At 33.1% G+C, this 26,115-nt stretch overlaps 2 protein-coding genes across 2 annotated transcripts; both read right to left on the reverse strand.

Annotated features, from left to right (window-relative positions):
• Positions 1-12,417: 12,417 nt before the first annotated feature.
• On the reverse strand, positions 12,418-13,540 carry LOC112098541 (geranylgeranyl pyrophosphate synthase 7, chloroplastic-like). The gene has a single exon (XM_024185130.1). It carries the CDS (start codon positions 13,474-13,476, stop codon positions 12,418-12,420), a length of 1,059 nt encoding a protein of 352 aa, XP_024040898.1. The 5' UTR covers positions 13,477-13,540.
• A 7,664-nt stretch (positions 13,541-21,204) lies between these two features.
• On the reverse strand, positions 21,205-22,254 carry LOC18042186 (geranylgeranyl pyrophosphate synthase, chloroplastic). Its single transcript, XM_006431754.2, has one exon. The coding sequence runs from the start codon at positions 22,252-22,254 to the stop codon at positions 21,205-21,207; it is 1,050 nt and encodes a 349-aa protein (XP_006431817.2).
• Between the last annotated feature and the right edge of the window lie 3,861 nt (positions 22,255-26,115).

Genomic DNA, 26,115 nt, shown 5'->3' on the forward strand with positions numbered 1-26,115 from the left:
TCATTAAATAGTAATAAGCCATCACATGTATGTGATAGATAAATAAACTATCACAAATCTATCATGTCTTTGTAATATATAAAAATTGTCACATGTCTATCATATTCTTTTGATCAATGATTAATTTTTTAATATTTATGACAAAAATTCGGTCATTGCAACTTGTTTTTCTAGTAGTGAGTGTTTGGGTGTTGTCGGTTTAGTATGGGTTTCGAGGATTTTACTAGTTGTGTGTTGTATTTTCAGATTTGAGAGTGAGGCTTGAAAATTTTCTCAACACTTTTGTGTTAGCCTAAAAGGCTACACATAATGTAATTTTGATGATAACAAACATGTGTCTTAAGTAAAAATAATAAATATTGTATTTCACATTTTCACTAGTTTTTTAAGGATAATATTTATGCAAGTGAATCAAGTGAAATCAAGATTGAAGACACTCAAAGGACAACGGTAACATCAAGAATATAGTTTGGAGCTCAACGAACAAATTAGTGCGAAAAATTCTTGTAAAGCCGGTATGATTTAATTGATGCATGATTTAGCATTTGAGAAGCTCAAGAGATTAATTTAATTAAATATTTTTCATAAACTAAAAGGTTTTATTTTTAAAGAAAAGTATTTTGTGGATTTAAGTAATTTGGACTTAAATGCTAAGATTTGAAATCTTTGATTTTAATAAGTATTAAAATTTCAGAGTTGAACGTTTTTTACAAACATTTTAAATGTTTTGGGCCATACTATAATTTATGAATATTTTGGACTAAAGTGAAAGATTTTGAGAACTTTAAAAAATATGGGTATTATGTTGAAAAGGACATTTGTGCGAAATAATAAAATTTTTGGAGCCATATCATAATTTCAAAAAGTTTGGGAAAGACAACTATCTTAGGAAGTTCTGAAATTGGACCTATTTGAAAATTTTTATGACATTTTGGGCTATAGTATAATTATAGAAAGTTTTGGGTTAAAGTGTAATTTTATCGAACAGTGTTACTGTAGCAAAATTCAAAAATAACGGTAATATCACTGTTCCTGAGCGGCTAGCCGGATAATCAAGCGGCTAACCGCTTGAGCACTGAAATTTGCCTATAACGGCTAGTTTTTGTGTTTTCACTATAAAAACTCAACTCAAACTTCATTTTAAGAAGGAATGCACGAAAATATAAGATCATACAACATATATTGAGCTTCCAAAATGAAAATCATCATTGATTAAATCATTGTTGAGCTATTAGTTGCATATCCACTCTTAAAAAGAGTTTTTGTTGTAATTTTCATTTCTTATCAAATTGTGAGTGTGTAAGTGTGGGAAACAATTGGGGTGAAGAGATTGGGGAGATAATCTCTTGGTTGTAAAGGTTCATTGACACCTTGGAAGTCAATTGTAAACATTTGAAGCCTTGGGAGGCTTGGATAGTGAAATCCTCGAGCTCGGTTGGCTTGGAGGCGTGGACGTAGGCAGGGATTACCGAACCACGTAAAAATCCACGTGTTTGTTTTTCTCTTCCCTTGCTCTTTTAATTTTACGCTTGCTTCAATTTATTATTCTTTATTTCATTAAGGCGTTAGATTGATTTATTGTGCGTATCGTGTTGCATTATTTTTAAAAAACCAATTCACCCCCTCTCTTGGGTTGCGTTACTTGTATTTCATTTGGTATCAGAGCTTGGTTCTCTTGTTAGGACTTAATCATCTAGAGTAAAAGATCCATGGCAACCCAAAATGATTCAACCTTTAGGAAGGACAATCCATAACTAGGCCACCGTTCTTTGACGAAAATGACTAACCGTATTAGAAAATTAGGATGAGAATTTATTTACGAGCATTAGATTATGAAATTTGGGAAGTTGTATGTGATGGTCCATTTATGCCTTTGACTAAAAATGAATTCGGGGAAGACATTTCAAAACCTTCACGGGAATGGAATGAATTAGAAAAGAGAAAAGCTTCTCTAAATTCCAAAGCCATGAATGCCTTGTTTTGTGCACTCGATAAGAAAGAGTTTCATAGAGTGTCTAGTTGTGAAAGTGCTAATGAAAGTTGGCACAAACTTGAAGTTGTTTATGAAGGCACGAATCAAGTGAAAGAGTCTAAGATTAGTAGGTACACTCGGCAATATAAATTGTTCCAAATGGAACAAAATGAGAGTGTATATTCTATGTATACTAGATTTACGAATATAGTAAATACTCTAGGAGCCCTAGGAAAGACCTTTTCAAATAGCGAAAAAGTTAAGAAAATCATTAGGTCATTACCTAAGGAATGGAGACCAAAAAGGACTGCCATTGATGAAGCTAAAGATTTGAATATCTTACCTATTGATGATTTAATTGGTTCTCTTATTTCTTATGAGGAAGATTTAGCAGCCGAAAGAGGAAATGAGGAAAAGAAGAAAAACATTGCTCTCAAAGCCACAAAATACGAGAGTGATGGGGAAAGTGAGCTGGATGATGAGGAGTTGGCTATGCTAGCAAGGAGGTTCAGAAAATTTTTCAAGAAAACCGGTGACCGAAGGAAATTTAGAAACTTAAAAAACCAAAAGGAGAAGAAAGAGGTAATCATATGTTATGAATGCAAAAAGCCCGGCCATATAAGATCAGAATGCCCACTTCTCAACAAACTCAAGAAGAAAGCTATGGTTGCTACTTGGGATGATAGCAATGAAGATTCAAGCGATGAAGAAGAGTCGCAAGAAGTATCAAACCTAGCACTTATGGTACTAGGAGATGATGATGATCTCAATGAGGTAAGTGATCCAACCTATGATGAATTGTATGATGTTTTTAAAGAAATGCATGTTGAGTTGATGAAAATTGGTAAAAAGAATGCATGCCTTAAAAAGAAATTGTTAGAATTTACAAATGAAAAGGATGCCATGCAAAAATGCAATGAGTCATTGAATGAGAAGATTAAAGGATTAGAATTAGAGAATAAAACCTTGCATAATAGAGTTGCATTATTAAATGAAAAACCTAGAACTTCACATGAGCATTTAGAGTCACATGTAGATGATTTGAAAAAGGAAAATGAAATGCTCAAGAAAAAGAATATTAACTCCCAAAAATGTGTTTTTGATAAAGGAGAACTTGGGTATAAGCCTAACTTGAAGCAAAAATATTATAAGAATTATTTTGTTAAAGCTACCTCCACAAATGATCATAAGATTGTTTGTTATTATTGTAATCAAAATGGTCACATGAAATATAGATGTCCCGTAAAAAGGAATGCATATAATGGTGTCAAATGTGTGTGGGTTCTAAAAGGAACTGTTGCTAACAATCAAGGACCCAAAAAGGTTTGGGTACCGAAGACATAAGATTTTCTTTGCAGGGCTTGAAGAAAAAGAAAAATAAATGGTACTTGGATAGCGGATGTTCTAGGTATATGACCGGAAACTATGCATGGTTCTCAAGTTTCACCAAAATCGAAAATGGTGGAGATGTATCCTTTGGAGATAACTCAAAAGGAAAAATTCTCGGAATTGGAAATGTTGGTAAAATTTCTTCAACTTTAATTGAAAATGTGTGTTTAGTTGAGAATTTGAAACACAATTTGATTAGCATTAGTCAACTATGTGACAAAGGTTATAAAGTTGTTTTTGATAAGTCAAGATGTGTTATTGAGAATGCATGTGATGGGAAAATTTTGTTTATGGGAAATAGATGTGGCAATGTTTACACGATTGATATAGAGTGTGCATCTACTCATGATAAATGTTTTTCGGCATTGCATGATGATGGTTGGTTATGGCATAGAAGACTAGGACATGTTAGCAAGGATTTAATTTCTAAAATTTCAAAAAACGATTTAGTTTAAGGTCTTCCAAAAATTGGTTTTCAAAAGGATAGAATTTGTGAAGCATGTCAATTTTGGAAAACAAATCAAAACCTCTTTCAAAAACAAGAATAATATCTCTACTTTAAAACCTCTTTAATTACTTCACATAGATTTGTTTGGACCCTCTAGATATGCTAGTTTAAGTGACAAATTTTATGCATTTGTAATTGTAGATGATTATTCTAGATATACATTGGTATTATTCTTAGCTAATAAGGATAATGCTATTGATGCATTTAGAATTTTCTGTAAAAAGGTTCAAAATGAGAAGGGTTATTCTATCACTTGTATTAGAAGTGATCATGGTGGAGAGTTTGAAAATCATGCATTTGAAAATTTTTGTAATGATTTTGGCATTGAGCATCAATTTTCATCACCTAGGACTCCACAACAAAATGGAGTTGTTAAGAGAAAGAATAGGTCTATTCAAGAAATGGCTAGGACCATGTTAAATGAAAATGCATTACCAAAATATTTTTGGGCCAAAGCCGTCAACACCGCTTGTTATGTTTTAAATTGGGTGTTGATTAGACCTCATCTCAATAAAACTTCCTATGAGCTTTGGAAGGATAGAAAACCCAACATTGGTTATTTCAAAGTTTTTGGATGTAAATGTTTTGTTTTAAACACAAAAGATAATCTTGGTAAATTTGATCCAAAATCTGATGTTGGCATCTTTCTCGGGTATTCAAACTCAAGTAAAGCTTATAGAGTTTATAATAAAAGAACTTTAGTTGTGGAAGAATCAATGCATGTTACGTTTGATGAATCTAACCCCTTCTCTGCGGAGAAAGGAGTTGTTAATGATGATGCAGATGGAGAGTTACAAGAAGAATTATCAAAAGATGATGTGCTCATAATTTATCTATTATTTTAATGCTTCCATAACTTAATTTTATGTTTTATTATGTTAATTTTATTTTAATTTTCATATTTTATTATTTTAGGTACAATATGGGATTAAAGAGAATTAATTGGAACAAATCACAAAGGATTTAATTTAATTAATCATTAAGCATGCATGCAGCACGTGGAGGAAGCATTGAAGAATTCATTTACAAAGAGAATACGGCATGCAACACGTGGAGAGGCTTTTGCTTTTAATTATGATTGGCTTAGGAATGAAATAGGCGGTTGGGCTTTTGTTTTTAATTTTTTTCATTTAAGGATCGTGGGCTGGATTTGCAATCCTTTTCCTTTAAGGATTTGGAAGAAACCACAACATTATAAAAGGGAAGAAAGGCAGCCGCACAAGGGGAATAAGAGCAGCCAAGAGAAAATAAAGAGAAGAGCAGCAGCCGCAAGTTTTGAGCAAAACCGAGAGCAGCAGGAATAATTTGGAGCAAGAAGAAGACGCATTAATTCTTAAGTTTTTCTTTTCCTCTTCTCTATTATCTTGCTTGAATGTTTCTAATTAAATTAATGAATTCTCTTTATATTCCCATGAACTAATTTATTGAGATTAGGCATCATTTCTTGAGAGATCATGTTCAAAAAGGTGATATTGCATTAGAATTTATATCTACGGAAAAACAACTTGTTGATATTTTTACAAAACCCCTTTGCGAAGAACAATTTTCAAAAATTCGGCATGAACTTGGGATGATGAAATTTTCGCATTAACATATCTATTTATGTTATTGAATCTATTTAAATTGGTTGCTTGATGATTGTTAATGTTTATGAAGTGTTTGAGCATGTTAGATATATGTGATGTTTGATTTATTAATTTTTGAATGCTTATGGGCTTCATGATTGTATGCTTGTTGGATGGATTATTTGTTTGAATTAATTATCTTTTGGATGTTTAAAATCATGAATCATGCATTAAATTGGCTCTTGAGATGTTTCGGGATCACAAAATGGTCACGGAATTGATCAAACTTAGCCGGAAATCAACTTGAGTGCAGCTGGACAACAACCAGGCGGCTAGCCGCTTGGTCACGGGTTGGGCATATTTTTTTTGCTTCTTCTTCTTCCTTCATTAATTTTCTGCACATGTTCCTCTTTCTCTCTCAAAACCGTGAGCCACTCTCTTCCATTTCCAATCAATTTCTCTTCATTTCTCAACCATTTGTTTTGCCCAAATCAACCATTCAAACTAATACCCATGCATTTCATCTTCATTAAACAGTTCTCCATCATGATTTCTTCACTTGTTCTTCATCATTCCATCCTCATTCCATTCACGCGTGAATAGTGTGCTTCATTTTCTTGGTAAAATCAATCATCCAACTCATTATTCATCCATTCCTCCTTCAATTTTCACTCTCAAAACAACATTTCATCAACTCTCCACATAAAACCCAAAATAAAAAATTCTCACTCTACCCGTTTCTCTCTCTTCATTTTCAAGCTTCCTTTTGCCCATTTTTAATTCACTCTACATCTTAAATTAGCTTCATTCATCTCTAGGATTAATTTTCTTGCCTCAAACAATTCCATTTCACCCAATTTTTGTTAAACCCGAAATTGCATCTTTAAGCTATTTTTTTTTTCAACAATGGCGGGTGGTGACAAGTCCAAGGGAAAACACGTGGCCAAGAAGCGTAAGGATGACCATGGAGATTATTGGGACTTTATGTTGATTCATTTTCCTCGACTCCAACTTCGGAAACGTTTTCTCGACCATTTCAAGCCAAGGACGGTAATTACTCCTTATTCTGTCAATCTCAATAATATGAAGAATTTAGAAATTTGTGATAAATCTCTTAAAGATTTACTTATTGCTATCGGATGGAAGAATGTGTTGGTCGTTAATGATCCTTACTATGAAAATTTAGTCAAGGTTTTCTATTCGAATATGGATACGGAAGTGTCAAATAGAATTGTTACTAATGTTGGGAGAATTCACATTGAATTTGATGTTGCTTTGCTAAATTCTATCCTTGGCACTCCAAATGAGGGATTGGAAATATATAGTGCTAGAGCCAAAATCAAACAACCTTGGTTCTCCCTTGAAAATGCCGTTCGAAAAATTTGTCGACGGCATGATTTGTCCACTGCGTTCTGTAACTCACCTTTGAAATCTCAAGCCTTACCTCTTCAAACTCGAATCCTTCATTATGTTCTTCATCATGTGATTACTCCTAGGGTCGGTCATGCGGATGAAGTTAGTCGTTTAGATGTAGCTATTTTGGACTGCATTCTAGAGGAAAGTGTGCTAAATATTGGGTATATTATTCTTAATCATATGCTTAGTACTCCCAATTTAGCCAAAAGATCCCTTCCATATGCTAGTATTATTACCCGAATTCTAGAGTATTTCTATGTCCCTATAACCTAGTCAATCTCCTTGAATTCGAGGGAATTAGGCGATGATTCAATCGCTAATCTGGGTTTTTATTGGAGGGATGATAGCTGGCATAAAGATCAAACAACCAAAAAGGTTACGGAACTTGCTCCTTCAGATCATCGTTTCTTTAACAATGTTCGTCCCCCACACTTGCTTCGTGATCTTAGTGCTCCATATCTCTCACATCCTCCACCTTCCGAGGGCCCTTCCCACTCTACTTCAGCTGACTCTGAGGATCCGTTGCAGCAGCTGTTAACTAAAGTGGATTCACTTTCTAAGTGGCAAGACAAACTTCAGTCTATGCTTGAAGCTTTTCACCTTCAGTCCATTTCCGAGCGAGAGCGTCTCTTTGCTCAACAACAGCAGCTTCTTGATGGCTAGCAGCAACTTTTTACAGCTCTTGGATTTCCACCACCATCCTCTTCATCACATCCACCATCTCCTTAGCACTCTATTTTATTTTATTTTGTTATTTGTCACTCTGCACTACATTTATTCATGCATTGTTGTTTTTCATTTGCGGATGATATCTTGTCGTTTGCTATTTGGATATGTTATTTTTAATTTGTGGATTAAGGATGCTTGTTATTTAATCTTCGGATATGTTATATTTGGATGATGTTTTCGGATTGATTAATTATTTGCTTAATTCTTATGTGTTGCTTGATAACTTGGTGGAGTTGTTGGTTTGTTATACTTGTTAAACCTTATATGGAAGTGTTTTTAACCACATAGTGTATTTGAGGATTTGTTCATTTTTAAGAGGAAACTCTGCCGAAATTTTTGCTCGCCCAAAATTGGTAATATCTTCTTTGAATTATTTTTGGTAATCTTGTTTCAAATCGCATATATCTACTTTTTAAAGCGGGAAATAAATATGCTAAGTTTTTGATAATGTCATTTTGGTTAAATTTTTCGGTCTTCGCATACATCTCTAGTAATTTTGATGATGAAGGGGGAGAAGTCATGTATTTTGAATTTTGAATATGAAGACATGTAATACATATTTTGTATTTCAAGTATTTATTCATGTTTTTGAAATATTAAGGGGGAGCTTTCGAATTATCTAAATCAAATATTCAGGGAGAGTTTTTTTTTTTTTTTGAATTTGATTTATAAGTTGAAGTCATGTATGCCATGTATTGAGGGGGAGTTTAATGTCAAAATACATGAGATGTTTGTCATCATCAAAAAAGGGAAGATTGTTAGCCTAAAAGGCTACACATAATGTAATTTTGATGATAACAAACATGTGTCTTAAGTAAAAATAATAAATATTGTATTTCACATTTTCACTAGTTTTTTAAGGATAATATTTATGCAAGTCAATCAAGTGAAATCAAGATTGAAGACACTCAAAGGACAACGACAACATCAAGAATATAGTTTGGAGCTCAACGAACAAATTAGTGCGAAAAATTCTTGTAAAGCCGGTATGATTTAATTGATGCATGATTTAGCATTTGAGAAGCTCAAGAGATTAATTTAATTAAATATTTTTCATAAACTAAAAGGTTTTATTTTTAAAGAAAAATATTTTGTGGATTTAAGTAATTTGGACTTAAATGCTAAGATTTGAAATCTTTGATTTTAATAAGTATTAAAATTTCAGAGTTGGACGTTTTTTACAAACATTTTAAATGTTTTGGGCCATACTATAATTTATGAATATTTTGGACTAAAGTGAAAGATTTTGAGAACTTTAAAAAATATGGGTATTATGTTGAAAAGGACATTTGTGCGAAATAATAAAATCTTTGGGGCCATATCATAATTTTAAAAAGTTTGGGAAAGACAACTATCTTAGGAAGTTCTGAAATTGGACCTATTTAAAAAATTTTATGACGTTTTGAGCTATAGTATAATTATAGAAAGTTTTGGGTCAAAGTGTAATTTTAGTGAACAGTATTACTGTAGCAAATTCAAAAATAATGGTAATATCATTTTTCCTGAGCGGCTAGCCAGATAATCAAGCGGCTAACCACTTGAGCACTGGAATTTACCTATAACGGTTAGTTTTTGGGCTTTCACTATAAAAACTCAACTCAAACTTCATTTTAAGAAGGAATGCACGAAAATATAAGATCATACAACATATATTGAGCTTCCAAAATGCAAATCATCATTGATTAAATCATTGTTGAGGTATTAGTTGCATATCCACTCTTAAAAAGAGTTTTTGTTGTAATTTTCATTTCTTATCAAATTGTGAGTGTGTAAGTGTGGGAAACAATTGGGGTGAAGAGATTGGGGAGATAATCTCTTGGTTGTAAAGGTTCATTGACACCTTGGAAGTCAATTGTAAACATTTGAAGCCTTGGGAGGCTTGGATAGTGAAATCCTTGAGCTCGGTTGGCTTGGAGGCGTGGACGTAGGCGGGGATTGCCGAACCACGTAAAAATCCACGTGTTTGTTTTTCTCTTCCCTTCCTCTTTTAATTTTACACTTGCTTGAATTTATTATTCTCTATTTCATTAAGGCGTTAGATTGATTTATTGTGCGTATCGTATTGCTTTATTTTTAAAAACCCAATTCACCCCCCCTCTTGGGTTGCGTTACTTGTATTTCATTTTGAATATTTTTTAGTTCCCTCCTCACAAAATTTTTCCCACCTTGTCGAGGTCCTCCAACTTGTTCATTTGTCAGATGCTCTATATTCGATCTCGTTAACACCCATATTTGGAAGAACATATTTTTCTACAAATTCTTAGATATAGCTATCTAATTCGATCAATTTACGAGAGTAACATTCTTTCATGTATAATTTATTAGTCTTGGTTGGTAGATAGAGCAGAATATTGCCATTGTATCAACTTATAATAATTTGGCGTTTAACACGATCACACATAACACCTCAGACATCGCATGGTATGACCAGAGGCGAAACTCCAAATGGTCATTTTCTAGTCATCAAAGTTCGCTACATGTCCTCCGGACTTTTTCAAGTTTTTATGCGTCTATCGTTGTAGATCTTCAAACCAAAAATCGTCACATAGAGGACTGTTGTCACCACCGTGAGCCATGGGGGCCAACTGCCGTAGCTTCGCTTGGGGGCCTTGTGCCGAGCCATGGCAGTAAGTGGGCATGCTTGTAGTGAGCACGGAAACAAGGCAGGACTGGCGCGTTGGCTGGGGCATGGCAGTAGAGTGCACGCTGCGGCATGGGCACAAGCAATACTGGGCAGCGCGCACAACAGTATGCGAAGGTGGCGTACACAACAACTCGCAAGACTGTGGCGTTGTGGGCGCGCGGGCGTGAGGCATAGCAGCATGCGAGCGGGCGTGACATGGGTGCGCAAGCGAGCGGGCATGAGCGCGCGAGCGTGGTGCTCAACAACGCGCAAGTTAGTTGTGAGATGTGGCTTAGTGGCGGGCTCAAGTGCACGCCGATGTGCAGCGATTTGAGGCATGCACATGGGGGCTGGATCATGCAAAAATGAGAGGCGTTGTGTGCGGACTGTGAGCAGGCAGTGGCTGGGGGACGTGGAGCATGGTTGGCCAAAATTCTCCAAGAGGTAGACGAAAATCAAGCATGAGTGGGAGACATGGCCTTGGAACACTAGAAATGGGGAAAACATGGAGAGTGGACAGCGGCAGTTACGCCCCACAACTTCCTTATCTCTAGACATGGGCAGCAGTTGCCTTGTTCCTTGGGGGAGTGGTGATGAACTTCCTTGAACATGCTTAGTGGAGGCCGAAATCTTGGGGAGGGATTTGAGGTGGCGTGTGGGTGTCGCGCCACCTAACCTTAGCGAGTGGGGGTGTCACTTGCAAACCCATGTATATAGATAGTGATAGGGTGTATGTGGGGGGCATGGGTTTTTGATTGAGCATTTGTGTCTTGTGCATACATTACTTGAATTATCTTGTAAAGCTTTTCTTATTGCAGAATAGAAAAGTTGGAGGTTGGTGCCTCCGTAAAAATCTATAGTTATGTTCAGTGTTGTGTGCGTGGTTGTTCTTTGTGTTGGCGAGATTACGTTCTTGTATAACTTCCTTTGTGCGAGTATTGACACGCTTCCTTATAAAATCGCTTCTGTTAGGTTTTGAGTTGGCTGGCTAAGTAGGGTCTTAGCGCCATCACGCGGGTTGCCACACGCATCTTGAGAAAAGCCAGGTGACAACTGCAATAGTGGGTGTTTTTTCTTGTAGCATAAGTAATTTTATTTGGTTGATTATTCTAATTCAAGTGTTAAAAAAATTAAGTTAAAAAATTAATTTAAAGTTTACCCACCACTCTATTTTTAAAAATAATTAAATAAATGAACTCTAAAATTCAACAAAGCAATAGGCTTTCGACTTGGAGGAAGATAAAAAATTATAGGAATTTATTGTCCTTTTATGGTCCCCATCTTAAACAAACTTCTTTATTTTCCTTCTTTATTAATTTTCATATCAGGGTAAGTTTAGAATTGTTGGCTGCTAATTTTTTTTCATTTTTGTTTTTTAATAATTTTCTTCCCCAGTCGAGATTTGGTCAAACCCGTGAAAAGTAATATATATTTTAAAACTATAAGAATTTATAACTAATGATGTATCTATTTATTAATCATTTATTTTATTTGTGTAGTAATGAGACTATAGAAAGAAGGCTCATCTCCTTATGTGCATATACTTGAAAATGAATAAAAGTGATCTCTAGACACTAGTTGTATCTTTTATTTGCTTTCCTTCTTTCTTTTACAAAATTGTGTTTCAATTGATAAATAATTTAACAATTAATTTATAGAGTGCATTTATAATTCAATGAACATGCATTTGATTAACTAAAAATTCATTGTAAAATATTTTCAAATCTAATCAATCGAATAAGAATTAATCCACTAAATATACATTAATTAAACTAAAAAAAATAATACAATGTAATTATTTACCTCTTCAATTGCCCTAATAAAAATGATATAAGTTCAGAAGTCTCAAGTTTAAAAGAAATTGTTACTAATGTCAACTGAAAATCCTGCTGATGACGAAGCTAAAGATGATACAATAGCTTCGGAGCCAGTTATGATCAAGGGAACACTCAACTCATGTCTCATCAACAACACTTTATAATTTTTTTATTGTAATTCGAGAATTCAACCTCATAACTTCTAAATGCAATACGAAAATTAGAGACCAAATACAATTAAATTTACATTTTAAAGAAAAAATAAGATAGACTCATATTTTATTAAATAAAATATCATAGTCAATAAACATATTTTATTAAATTCAGACAATATTATTACAACCGATGTTTTTAAGGGCAAAATAGTAACGATAATTATAACAAAACAACCATGAAAACTAATTAATATTATCAAAAGAAACGATGAAGTTAATCAGATGGTCTAGCGGGGCAGCCCTTGTAGGATCAAAGTAAGCAAGCTCTTGTTTTGCTTCAGCTATCAGCTCCTTGGCTTGCTTCTTGGACCCATCGATACCCAAAAACTTTGGATACGTTGCCTTATCCCGCAGCATATCCCTGCCAGTTTTTTCCCTCGTGTCTGGCGATCCAATCACATCTACAATATCATTCCACAATTGATATGCCATCCCCACACATTTTCCAAAATTTCTCATTCTTCCTATCTCTTCTTCATTTCCTCCTCCTATTATGACTCCAATAACTATGCTTGCCTCTACAGATTTCCCAGCTTTGTGTCTATGAATGAAGTCCAATTCACTCAAACTTACTTCTTTGCCTTCACTGGTCATGTCCATTATCTGCCCTGCAGCAAGTCCCTGTGAACCAAATGCTGAGGTTATCTCAACAATGGCTCGAAGAATACGGTCGGGCGAAACGTTTTTTGCCTTGATCATGGCAATTTGCTCAATGGCAAGGCAGAATAGAGCTTGACAAGCAAGAAGTGTGGTTGCTTCACCGAAAACCTTGTGGTTTGAAGGCTTGCCTCGTCGAAAATCATCGTTGTCAAGGCAAGGCAGGTCATCTTGAATCATACCCATTACGGAGAGCATCTCTATAGCACAAGCCAGAGACATCGCTACTGACTCACTTCCCCCAACCAATTCACATGAAGCATTGCATAATATTGACAAAAAATATTTACCACCAGGTATCATAGAGTATCTCATTGCTTCATGAAGAACAGCAGGATGTCGCAGTGGAACTGCTTCATCTAGAGCCTTGTTTATTTGTTTTGCTTTCATGGGCTTGTATTCATCAATTTGGAATAACTTGGGTAAAGGGTGGTTCTTTTGTGAATTAATAATCATCAGTTTTTTGGGTTGCCGCCTCAACGGTGCTGATATTGATACATGGGAATTGGGAACAAATGGGATCATTGAATGGTGTTTGAAAGCAATAATGGAGTTCGTAAAGTGATTTGATGAGGCCATGGACATGCGGAGGGGTGGAAGGATTAATGACTGTTTTTGTTTTTTATGTGAATTGTTTATTTCCCTAGGAGGATTGTGAATGAACGCCAACAAGCGCAGTTATGCAATGTTATCTCTCAATTAAACCTATTTGTAGATGAATATATTCATTAAGCTTCTCCAATAATAATCAATTTGCTATCAATATGTGCCGGTAACCGGACGCAATATTATTTTATTCTTAATAATCCATATTAGTAATAGTAGTTAATTTTAGTAGTTACAAGGACTTTTCTTCTTTGACTAGACATCGGATTTCAAATCTTAGAGGAGGCCTCAATTATGACTTTGCCACCCTTGTGGCTTTTGAAAAAATAATAATAATTTTAGCAAATAATTATGTACCCAGGGGCCGAACTATGGGACCCTCGGCCCTAAAAAACTTTGAAGGAAGGGTGAGCATTATGTTTTTTACCTTATCATTTTTATAAACCCACCCAATTTTTTTAAGAAAATAATTACCAAAATTTCATATTATTTTTATCTTAATTCTTTTATCATTTTTTTGTTATATTTAACTACTAACGTTACTTTATCATAAGTTTAATTTTAATTATTTTAATCTTTTAAGGTAAGAATATCAAAATACCTATATTTGCTACTAATGGTGTCTTTCGTGACCATCGAAGAGCTTCAATTAAACTAACATGATATATTTGAGACATGATATCTCACAAAATTTATTGGCTGTGAAATTTATATTATTTATCTTACACAATTTATTGGCCGTGAGAAGGGGCTACTTGATTAATTGTTTGAATCTTAATTGGAAATATTCAAACCCATTATTTTTTGTTTATATTCTATTAATTTTAAGAACACATGGAATAGAAAAATTAAATTAAATTAACATTGATTATGAAAATATTTATGAATCCATTGTTAGGAAAGCCATTTTTGAAGTATGAGAAGGATTCATATGTGAGTGACCGAGTTCATCAAAAACTTATTTTAGAAATTAAAGTATCAACGACTAAAATATTACTTAAATATGATTGCTAGGAAAAGATCTTCTTCACAAGAGATTTTAGGTCATCTCCAATGTGACACCAAAATTAACACCAACTACCTTTCACACCATTTTTGGTGTAAAATGCTTTTCCAATGTAACACCAAAATGGTGTTATGAATAGTATTGCACCAAATATGGTGCAACACTATTCATTTGGTGCTAGGAAAATAAAGTCTCAAATATCCTTATTACTTTTTCTTATTTACATATATGTCATATTTTATATAATATTTTAAGTTATTATTATTATTATTTTTGTTATTATTTTTATTTCATTTTTTAATTTTTGAATATTATACTAATATTTTAAATAAAAAATATTCAACACAAAAATTAATAATAACAATAAAATGCCAATAACATTAATTACTAAATTACATATTACAAAATTAAAAATACAAAATTAAATTAACACAAATTAAAAAAGCTACTACTACTAGCATAAATTAGAACAATTATTTAATAAGCTGGGAGATCATTATTAGATCCTCCAATATCATCAAAATATTGGCCAATATTATTGGAAGTATTTTGAGATGCTTGGCCTTGCTGAGATATTCTCTACAAAATCTTAATTTGTTCATTTGGAAAATATTGACGTAAAATTTTATTAGTAAAATTTTGTGCACTTGAATTTGATCACTTATCGAGTTTAAATCTTTTAGTAAAATTTTATTTTCTTCATGATATGTGACCATCTCCAATATTTTTTTTCTCATTTTGGGCTCGTATCATTTGAATTTGATAATTTTGTTGCCTATCTTCACTCTCTTTTTAAAGAATTTCATAAAGTCGTCGATTGTCTTCTTTAATAGTATCAATAACTAGTGAATTTTGATCTTCAACTTTCTTTTTTCCTTTTGACTTCTTTACTCCAATGGGTCATTGAGTAGAACAATCGTCAACATGCTCATCATTTATATTTAGTGAAAATGATGATAGATTGGGAGATACTGATGTTGGAGACTCCAGAGCAGGATAATCTGATTGTGATGACACAAATTCGCTACTTTGCCTTCGAAAATATGGTGTTGTAATGCTATGATCATCTCCAAATTTTTCAATATCTTTAAGGATATGCCATACATGATCAAATTTGAACCCTTTATTTGTATTTCTTATCTTGTGTCAATAACACATTCGCTCGATTTAGCTACAAAATAATGTAATTAGTATGTTATATATAAAATAAGTGTAAGATAAAAATAGTAAAGATGTAATATAAACTTACAATATCTTGTTCGGAAGCATCGCTTGGATTTTGATTTTCAATTTGTCGAACGCATCCCCTCAGTTTGCCAATTGCAACTAGAATACTTTGCATTCGTTTTTGTAATGTTTAATTTTCATAATGTACTAATTTAGTTAATTAAATGCACATTTAATAATTTTCTTTTTTTTTGTTAATCGATATAAAATTACTTATTACTTAATTATCTATATTAATAGTAATATTTATTGTGTTAATTGAATTAATTCTTGAGAATTAAAAGAATAAAAAGAAAAATATTCTTTTTGGTGTAAAATTTGGTGTAAATGGGTTGGAGATGAAATAGTAATTTGGTGTGAAAAATGTACATTTTTGGTGTTGGTGTTACACCAAAATGGTGTTAAACATTAGAGATGCCAAGTACTTCTATTATAGTATTCTCACTTAATGCATGTATGATATATGTGCATTAATTAAATATAACAAAATGTACACATATCATACCATTAAATCTCCATATTCACATATTAAGTGCTTCAATATTTATTATTTATTTTTCTTTCGCACTTGACCACTCTTTCATTATTTTCTTTATTAATTATTTATTGTTCTTTCACACTTATCCATTCTTTCATTATTCTCACTATTTATTGTTGTTTAACACTTGACTACCCTCTATAATGTAAAATTAGGCTCCCTCAATACGACGATACTTTTTATGAGTTTGAAAGGATTTTAACAACTCCTACAATTGTAACAATCAATCATATATAGTCAAAATATAAAACTATTAACAATTAAATATTATTTTCGTCAAAGACTTGACTTAATTTTCTCAATAATAATGCATAAATAGTACTACAGTCCTCCCTGGGCAGTATCTCAACAGGTTCATCTAAAGAACTGATGTGACTTTCTTCATCTACTCGATTACTCTATACATACCTCACTTCAAATAAAAAATTTTAGATTTTAGTAAGAAATAATATATATATATATATATATATGCATAAATGTTCAATAATGACATCTCTTAAATAATAAACTCTTTTACAAGATTAATAACTTCACTAAAACATAAGATAATAATGTATTGAGTGATGTTACTAGCATTCCCTATAGAATTGTCAAAAATTGCTTTCGTTAACATACCCCATAAAATCCTCCGAGGTATATTAAAAAAAATTAAAACTCGTCAAATAGCAAGAAAATTTAATTTATTTATATACAGCTAATTTAATTTCATAACACCCTTAGCTACATAAACGATGAACAATATCCACAATAAACGATGAACAATATCCACACGTGGAAAAAAAATAAAGGTTTCATCTGATTTAAAGTAAAGTATATAATGTCAAACTGAAAATGAGTGTTTGAAATTTTGAATTGTCTAGTCACCCATACAGACCTAATTGATACTGTATTGTAACTGTCTTAGTCCAAATACGCTCAAAGATTGAATAAATTAAAAAATAACATAGAACTAGATAAAATCAAAATAGATTGTGGAATTAATACAACCCACCAACCACAGTTTGTGGGCATTGAATAAACAATATTAATGATCTTTCACATCAACATCGATTTACTAATTCGAAATCATCATCTACTGAGCCTGGGTTGATTGTTCGTTCGAAAATCTAAGCTTGCCAGCTCCCTTACAAGACCGCTGTTCCATTTCATTTAATTAATTAAGTGGTCGAGTTCAAACACTTACTAAGAGTCAACAACCAAACCAATACTAAGAGCCAACAACTAAACCAATGGCAATGATTGGAAAAAAAAAAAAACAAAAACAAAAAGTGATTTTACAGATGGACCCTTGAAAAAGCATAACACGATCCACGTAATATTTTATGAAAAATAATAAAAGAAATCCTAAAAGTGACACAATGATAATAAAAATAACAATAAACACAGCAGAAGTAACAGTGCTAATTAAAAATTTTCAATTAAACTATAATCTCGGTTAGGTGTATCGTTATTTTTTTTATCATTTTGTTAGATTCTTCTTTTAAATATCATGTATTTTTATTCTAACTTTTATTTTTTAATCAATTCCTTCATACTACGTAAGTTTTGTTTTTGTTTGAGAGTTAGAATTAGTTATTAGATTAGAGTAAATTTTGATACAAAGTATTTAGAGTAAGACAATTGACAGCCATTTATTGCTGTTATAAATTTTTTTCTTCTGAAAGCACCTATTAGGCTATTACAAAATTTTAAAATAACACTATCACTAATAACATCCATGATTTTATTACAGCAATAAATTAAACAAATTCCAAATCCAACAAATTATCACATTTCTGAATTTTGAATTTTGAATTGGTTGCAACACAATTGCAAGTAATAAGTTTTGAAAATGATAAGTAAAAGGTTTAGACAAAAAATCCGCGGCTTTCGTTTCTTTTATTTAAAAAAGGAAAAAAATCTCTTGCTTTAGTCATTTTACATGAGATTAAAACTGTAAACACCTTGTACTATTTTTGCTTTCTTTTAATTAATATATTTCTCTCAATTAGTCGAAGTTCCAATAAAAAATAAAAATGTAAACACATAAGAGGGACTTTATAAGGATTTTAATTAGAGGGGGGGATAAAAAGTACCACTCAAATATTTATCTCATGTTTAGCATGCTTCAATTGGACTGAATTAATGAACTAAATTCAGATTTAGTCTTAACATCATGGGATTAGCTGCCTCTTGAATTTAGTTTAGTAAAAAGGTTTTGTTCATCTATGACATTTCTTTCATTTATTACACCATTTTTTATTTATTACTCATAATTATTTAATTGTTGATTTTTTTTGAATACTAATTGTCCAATTAAATTGATACTTTTACTTCCACTAAGTCGTGGTATCAAATTTTCATTATTTGTGCATTTATTTATGGGAAAAGTTCAGACCTTTTTTTTCTTCCTTTTATATCCTTTGATTACAACAACAAAAAATTTACTCTAAGTAAACCTCTATAACAAATACAAATAAAAAATTAAAATAATATAATATATAAATAATATAAATTATTACGATATTGTTAATTTGTTATTTTTAAAAAATAATAAAATCTATTTCACATATAATAATATTGAATAAATTATATTTAACAATTATTTTTTTACAATATTTTTTAATTATGTGCATATTAGTATAAATCTTGAAATCAAATTCTAGATTAATAGATTTTAGTGCTAATGAAATCAATCGGGATAGACTGAAAATATTTTCATTATTATTTTTTTTACTAATTATACTTATTGTCATATTTTATTTGTATTACATGATTTTTTTTTTTACTATACATATTTGTATTATACGGCTATAATCAAAGGGTAAAATAGTTAAAAAGGAGTTTTGTAGACTATTTATGAAACCAAGGAGATATATGTGACCCTTACAACAAATCTGGGGGGGTGTGTGGCTTTTTTCATTTATTCCAACCAAGGAAATAACATAAGAGATTAAACAAGGCACATAATAAACTTAGGAAAAATTAAGGTCTCCTTTTATATGCTTCCAAACATAACTACTAAAGTAACAATTCATAAATATAAGGAAAATGGATCATCAAATGATAGTTAAACTCTCTTCTTGAACAGTTGAACTCTCTGGTTAATCAGATCATCAATTTTTCTTTTTTCTTTTGGGAGAAAGCAGATCATCAAAATAATGGAATAGAAATTAGATATGGATAATCAAATGAAACACAAATTTGACTTCTAATATGACAAAAATAATAATTAAGTTAAACCCAAATCCCATCCCTACACACCCCTTCGCCCCGCCCCCCGTACGAGGGCCTGAATAGGGGATTAAGAAAAAAAATGCTCGGGTTTTTTTTGCCACCCTATTGCTGCCATCCAAATCAATTGCGAAACCAGACTAGGGCCTTGATGTAGAAACTGTAAACTAGAGTAGGCTAGAACAGAAATCAATAAAATTAATGAGACTAATAAAAATAAAATGAGGACAAAAAATGGACAAGCTATGATCTTGAGTAAACTACAAAATAAAACTTATTAAAGTAAGGGGCCAAACTTAAAAGAAGTGTGGATTTATTTCAATTAAATCCAAGTAATGTATTTGCTAAGATGAAAGTTTAGATAAGCGAGGATCTTGGTGCTATTAATAATGTATGGTTTAGATATGGCAGCCATAGATTCACTTTCCAGCCAAATGTAGTTCCAAAAATGATTGTAGGCTTGTAAAACCGCATGAATAATGGCCATGATTTCAGCCAAAAAGGAATTATTGCGGCCCAAACTCATAGTAAAAGCACCGAAGAAAATACCATGATGATTTCTAAATAACCCACTGCAAGCTGAAGCTCCTGGATTAATTTTTCAGAGATCATACCATATGTATTAATTATATTAAAAGAGAAAATAGGCTGATGCCATAGAGCTTTGAAGCGAGAGATATTAATGCCAAGATTTTTGACGGTATTCAAATCTGAAAGAGAAGAGACAGAATCTGGGCAAGTTGAAGACCAAGCACATAAGAAAGACTAGTAAGAAGCAATTGTGCGAGAGGTGCTAGGCGTAAAATCTTCAAAAGTAATCTTATTTCTTTCTTTCTAAATGTGATGAAAAATCAGAAAATTTGTCATGCGCCTCGCAATTGACAAATAAGAACCAAAAGGTTTAGAACTCATGGCTGTCCACAACGTTTGAAAGCAGGCAGAATGAGGCAATGAAAAGTCCGACATTAATACTTGATGGCCATTGTCAAAGACTTTTAGCAAAAGAGAAATTAACCACAAAAAAAATAACGGTTCAGACAATCTAAAAACAGCATAAAAAAAATCTACATAAAGAAGTTGAAAATACCATTTCCTTATAAGATGTTTCATAAAGAAATTTATTGGTCATAATTTGAGCTATTGGTGTCCGTTTAGAGCATATAATATAGCATTTTAAAGTCGCACAGTAAAAAGAATATATCTCAATGTGCAATGTCATAGTGGCCTCATAATTAAGCTGAAATTTCTATTTCTTTTTTAGTCGTTTTGCAAGTTTAAGATAGTTTTATATTTTTCGTATTGCTTTCAAGATTTATCTTTTTTTCTAAATATCGGATTTAAGTCTTATTCGAGTTAGTTAGTAGAATTTTATTATATAATAATATTTTAGGTTTACATATTTTGATAAATTAGGATTAATATAATTTAGAAAGGTTCTCATAGTCAACACTATCCAAAGCTGCCAGGTGACTCTACGTCAGTACGTCAGCACCATCCTAGCCCGGCCATATTCACAACATGACATGCTATTGAAGTAATTTTTATATTTGACTCTACGCTGCATTCTGTTTCTAATTTATATTCAATAAATTGATCGTTTACTCGAGTTTGCTTTTAAAAAAAAATAATAAGAACACAGAACACAGCTCAATATACTACAATATTCAAATACATCGTTATTCTCTCGACATGAAAACTTTCGCAAAACAAACAAACATGAAAACTAATTATTATTGCCAAAGGAAACGATGAAGTTAACCAGATGGTCTAGGGGGGCAGCCCTTGTAGGATCAAAGTAAGCAAGCTCTTGTTTTGCTTCAGCTATCAGCTCCTTGGCATGCTTCTTGGACCCATCGATCCCCACTAACTTTGGATATGTTGCCTTATCTCGCATCATATCCCTGCCAGTCTTTTCCCTCATCTCTGGCGATCCAATTACATCTACAATATCATTCCATAATTGATATGCCATCCCTACGTATTTTCCAAAATTCCTCATTCTCTCTATCTCTTCTTCATTTCCTCCTCCGATTACAACTCCGCTAACTATGCTTGCCTCTATAAACTTCCCAGTTTTGTGTCTATGAATGAAGTTCAATTCACTCAAACTTACTTCTTTGCCTTCACTGTTGATGTCCATGATCTGCCCTGCAGCAATTCCTTCTGACCCAACAGCTGAGTTTATCTCAACCATGGCCCGAAGCAGGCGGTCGGGCGAAACGTTTTTGGCCTTGATCATGGCAATGTGCTGCATGGCAAGGCAGTGCAGAGCTTGACAAGCAAGAATTGCCGTTGCTTCGCCGAAAACCTTGTGGTTTGAGGGCTTGCCTCGTCGAAGATCATCGTTGTCAAGGCATGGCAGGTCATCTTGAATTACAGCCATTGTGACGAGCAACTCTATAGCACAAGCCATTGACATCGCCACTGACTGACTTCCTCCGATCATCTCACATGAAGCAATACATAAAGTTGACATTAAACGTTTACCACCAGGTAGAGAGTATCGCATTGCTTCATGAAGAATAGCAGGATGTGGAAGTGGAACTGCCTCATCTAAAGCCTCGTTGATTTGCTTTGCTTTCAAGGCCTTGTATTCGTTAACTTGGAAAAACTTGGGCAAAGTGTCGTTTCGTTGTGAATTAATAATCTTCAGTTTTTTGGGTTGCCCTCTCAGCAGTACTGATTTGGCAACGTGCGAATTAGGAACATATGGCATCACTGAGTGGTGTTTGAGGGCATTAATGGAGTTCCAAAATACATCTGATGAGGTCATGGATACGGGTCTTTTTGGAAGGATTAAAAGACTGTTTTTGCTTCTTGTGTGAATTGTTTATTTCCCAAAGGAAGGTTGTGAATGCACGCCCACAAGCACAAGTATGCAATATTGTCTCTCAAATAAACCTATTTGTAGATGAATATATTCATTAAGCTTTCAATAGTTACTAATTTGCCGTTATTAAGTGCCGGTAATTGCACGCATCATTATTCTATATATTCTTGTTCATCAAGATTAGAAATATAATAGTAACTAATATTTTAGTAAGTTTCAAAGACTTGACCAAATGATTTTCGAGAACATCGTCACTCATGAAACTTTTCGAAAAAATTAAAAAATAATAATAATTTTAGAAAATAACTATGCACAGTTAGGCCCAACAAAAACTTCGGAGAAATGGTGATGGATTTTTTCCACCTCACAATTCATGTTGAGCACCCAATTTGTGGAAAATCGTTACCAGAAGTTTACATTGTTTACCCAAAAAAAAAAATCCAAATAAAGTAGAAGTCTATAGAATAAATTCAATTAAATATATCTTAATTTTTCTATGACCATTCTTTGTTATATTTGATCACTAACGTTGCTTTAGAACGAGTTTAATTTTGACTATTTCAACCTTATAAGTTAAAAGTATCAAAATACCTAGAAATTTTATTTTGGTTCAACATTTTTTTAAATTTTAAACAAAAGTCATTGTTTTCTGAATGATGTATTGGGACTATTTTATTAGTATGATTATAATTTTTATTAAATAACAAAATATTTATAACATGATTTTCATGAAATTAATTTATTAGACAAACAAATTATATCATTTACATGGGCAGAAAATTATGGAATCACAGTGGTACCATACCACAACGGGATCCAGCCATTAGATCCAGCCCATAGTGGTCATCAGAGCTAGATCCAATGGCTAGATACAGCTGTGGTATGGTACCACTGTGGTACCATAGCTGGACCCCATTTACATATGGGAGTATTGAAAATTGTTGTAATTCATTTTAAAACATTAGATTATAAGTCATAAAATTAAATACCTTAATTGTCAAATACAACTTATACTATTGACTTAAGTGATAAAGTGTACAAACTTTTTATCAATTTGTATTTTTCAAAGTGGGTGGAAATATCCTAGAGAAAATAATTAGGTTTGAACTTGGATGGTAAAGTTTCGACCCCTTAAATTGTGTAAATCCACCGCTCTTCAAAAATTTCAAACAAAGAAGAAATTTGGACAATTAATAAATTAAATCCTCATTAGTTACTTAATTTATGGCACAAAAACACTTGATTGGGAGAATTTGATCATTTTATGTTATAAGGGTAAAAAATACAAATTAAATTATGCTAAAACAACATGAGTGATTAACAATGTGTGTGTGTGTATTAGTCGTTTAAACATTTTCTTTACTTTCTTTCTTCAAATAATGTGAATTTTTTTAAATGGAGTGGATACCACAAATTGTGGAGTGGAAATATCCCAACCATTTGAGTTTTTATGTTTTTTTCAAGTGTATCATAAGTTTTCCCCTCAATTTTATAGATATTATATAAATCTTACCCAATTTTGTGGTTTCATAATTATGGCCCTTCCTTATGGCTTCTTCAATTTTATAGAATTTATTTATAACCCACTCGCATTTATAGTTTCTTCATTATGGCTCTTTCCACTTATAAATGATTATCTCATTATTGTAAAGCCAAGCAATTATATACACAAGTAAATGAAACTAAAAAGAAAAGTGAGAGAAGATTCCTAAGTCCAAGGAATTGTAGAGATTACTTCTAAAATTAAGCACAGACAGACAGACATTTGAATCATCTTGATTTAAGAAGGAAATTGATTCTATCTTTTTATGCCCTCGCAAGATGGTGGTGCCATCAATGACACTAATCTTGGACCGAAGTAAAGCAAAATGATACTTAGCTAATGATTTAGTAAGGACATCCACTAGTTGATCATTGGTGGAGACATGAGCTACTCGGAGAAAAGCAGTTGAAACTTTTTCTTGCACAAAATGGTAGTCAAAGGTGAGATGCTCCATTCGTGAATGGAAGATTGGATTTCCATTTGTGAATGGAAGACTGGATTTACTCACAAGTATGTGGCACGTATATTAGCACATAATAGACATGGTGGCTGATGGAGTTAAAGACGTAGCTCAGTGAGAAGATTTGTAATCTATATCAGTTCGGCTACTGTTAAAGCAACTAATCGATACTCAGTTTCACTAGAGGATCCAACTGTCAAAGTTGGCTGCATCTAGAAGTGTTTGGCATGACTGCATCTAGAAGTGTTTGGCATGGCTGCATCTAGAAGCTTTGACAAGAATGGTCAGCTTGCAACAAGTTTGAAGATTGAATTTGATGCACACGATTTTGATAAAGAAGTTTTGATACCCATGGCTTTGACTTTCTTGGCCATCATTTTGCTATAAATAGAAACGAAGAGAATGAGCAAATTCATTCCATTCAGAGAGCAATTTGGCAGTTGAGAGAGAGTTCAAGAGCTTGCATTTATAAGCTCTTGTTACAGTGATTGAGAGAGTTTGGGTGTACTGGGGTTTTGGGTAGTGAGCTAAAATACTACAATACTTGTAACTCTTTTTCACTAGTAAAATATTTCCTTCTGTCTTCGCCCGTGGATGTAGGCTAAAAACCGAACCACGTAATTTCTGGTGTCCTCTATTGTGCTTGTTCTTTATTTTATTTCCAATTTCATTTTAGCTGCAGTCCTGCTTCACCCACCAATTTCCTAACAAGTGGTATCAGAGTTATTGGTTGTATTTTTTGGAGTCAGGAATTGTTCACGTATTCACGTATACGGTGTACGACACTATTCACGTATACGGTGTACGATACTATTCACGTATACGGTGTACGGCACTATTCACGTATACGGTACTATTCACGTGAAACGGTGGAAGCGATCCAAGAATTTTGCGGTGCAAAGCAGGGAATAGTGGTGTGAGTAAAGCAACTGTGTGGTTCTGTACATATCTAGGAAAGTTCTGTCACAAAGGCGATAAGAGCTTAAGGAGTCTGGGTTTTAAGTGGGACCATTGTGACCCCTCTAGTCTTTCCTGGAAACTTTCTTGGTGTGCATTCTCACACATACTCACAACTATTCAAGGTGATACACTAACTTGTGTGCAGTATTTATCAACAAAATGGCGGCAAAGTATGAAATTGAGAAATTTAACGGAAATAATTTTTCGTTGTGGAAAATGAAGATGAAAGCTGTATTGAGGAAAAATAATTGCTTGGCAGCAATTGGAGAAAGGCCCATGGAGATAACTGATGACAAGTGGAACGAGGTAGACGGCAATGCCATTTCTGATCTACACTTGGCACTTGCGGATGGAGTATTATCCAGTGTGGCAGAGAAAAATACGGCGAAGGAAATATGGGATACTCTCACAAAATTGTACGAGGCCAAGTCACTACACAATAAAATCTTCTTGAAGAGAAAACTCTATACTCTTCGAATGGCGGAATCTACAATGGTGACCGACCACATCAACACTTTGAAGACTCTATTTTCACAACTCACAACGTTGGGTCATAATATAGAGGAGAATGAACGTGCAGAGCTTCTACTTCAAAATCTACCAGATTCGTATGATCAACTCATCATCAACCTGACGAACAACAATCCAGTAGAAAGTCTAGTTTTCGACGATGTTGCAGCCTCCGTATTAAATGAGGAGAGCAGGCGGAAAAATAAAGAAAACAGACAAGCAAGTTCGCAGCAAGCAGAAGCGCTATCGGTGACGAGAGGGAGATCAACAGAACGTGGCCCCAGTGGGAGTCAAAGTTATGGTAGATCAAAATCCAGAAGTAAGAAAAATG

This window comes from Citrus clementina, unplaced genomic scaffold, assembly GCF_000493195.1.
Source record: "Citrus clementina cultivar Clemenules unplaced genomic scaffold, Citrus_clementina_v1.0 scaffold_5, whole genome shotgun sequence".
In the NCBI taxonomy this organism is placed as follows: Eukaryota; Viridiplantae; Streptophyta; class Magnoliopsida; order Sapindales; family Rutaceae; genus Citrus; species Citrus x clementina.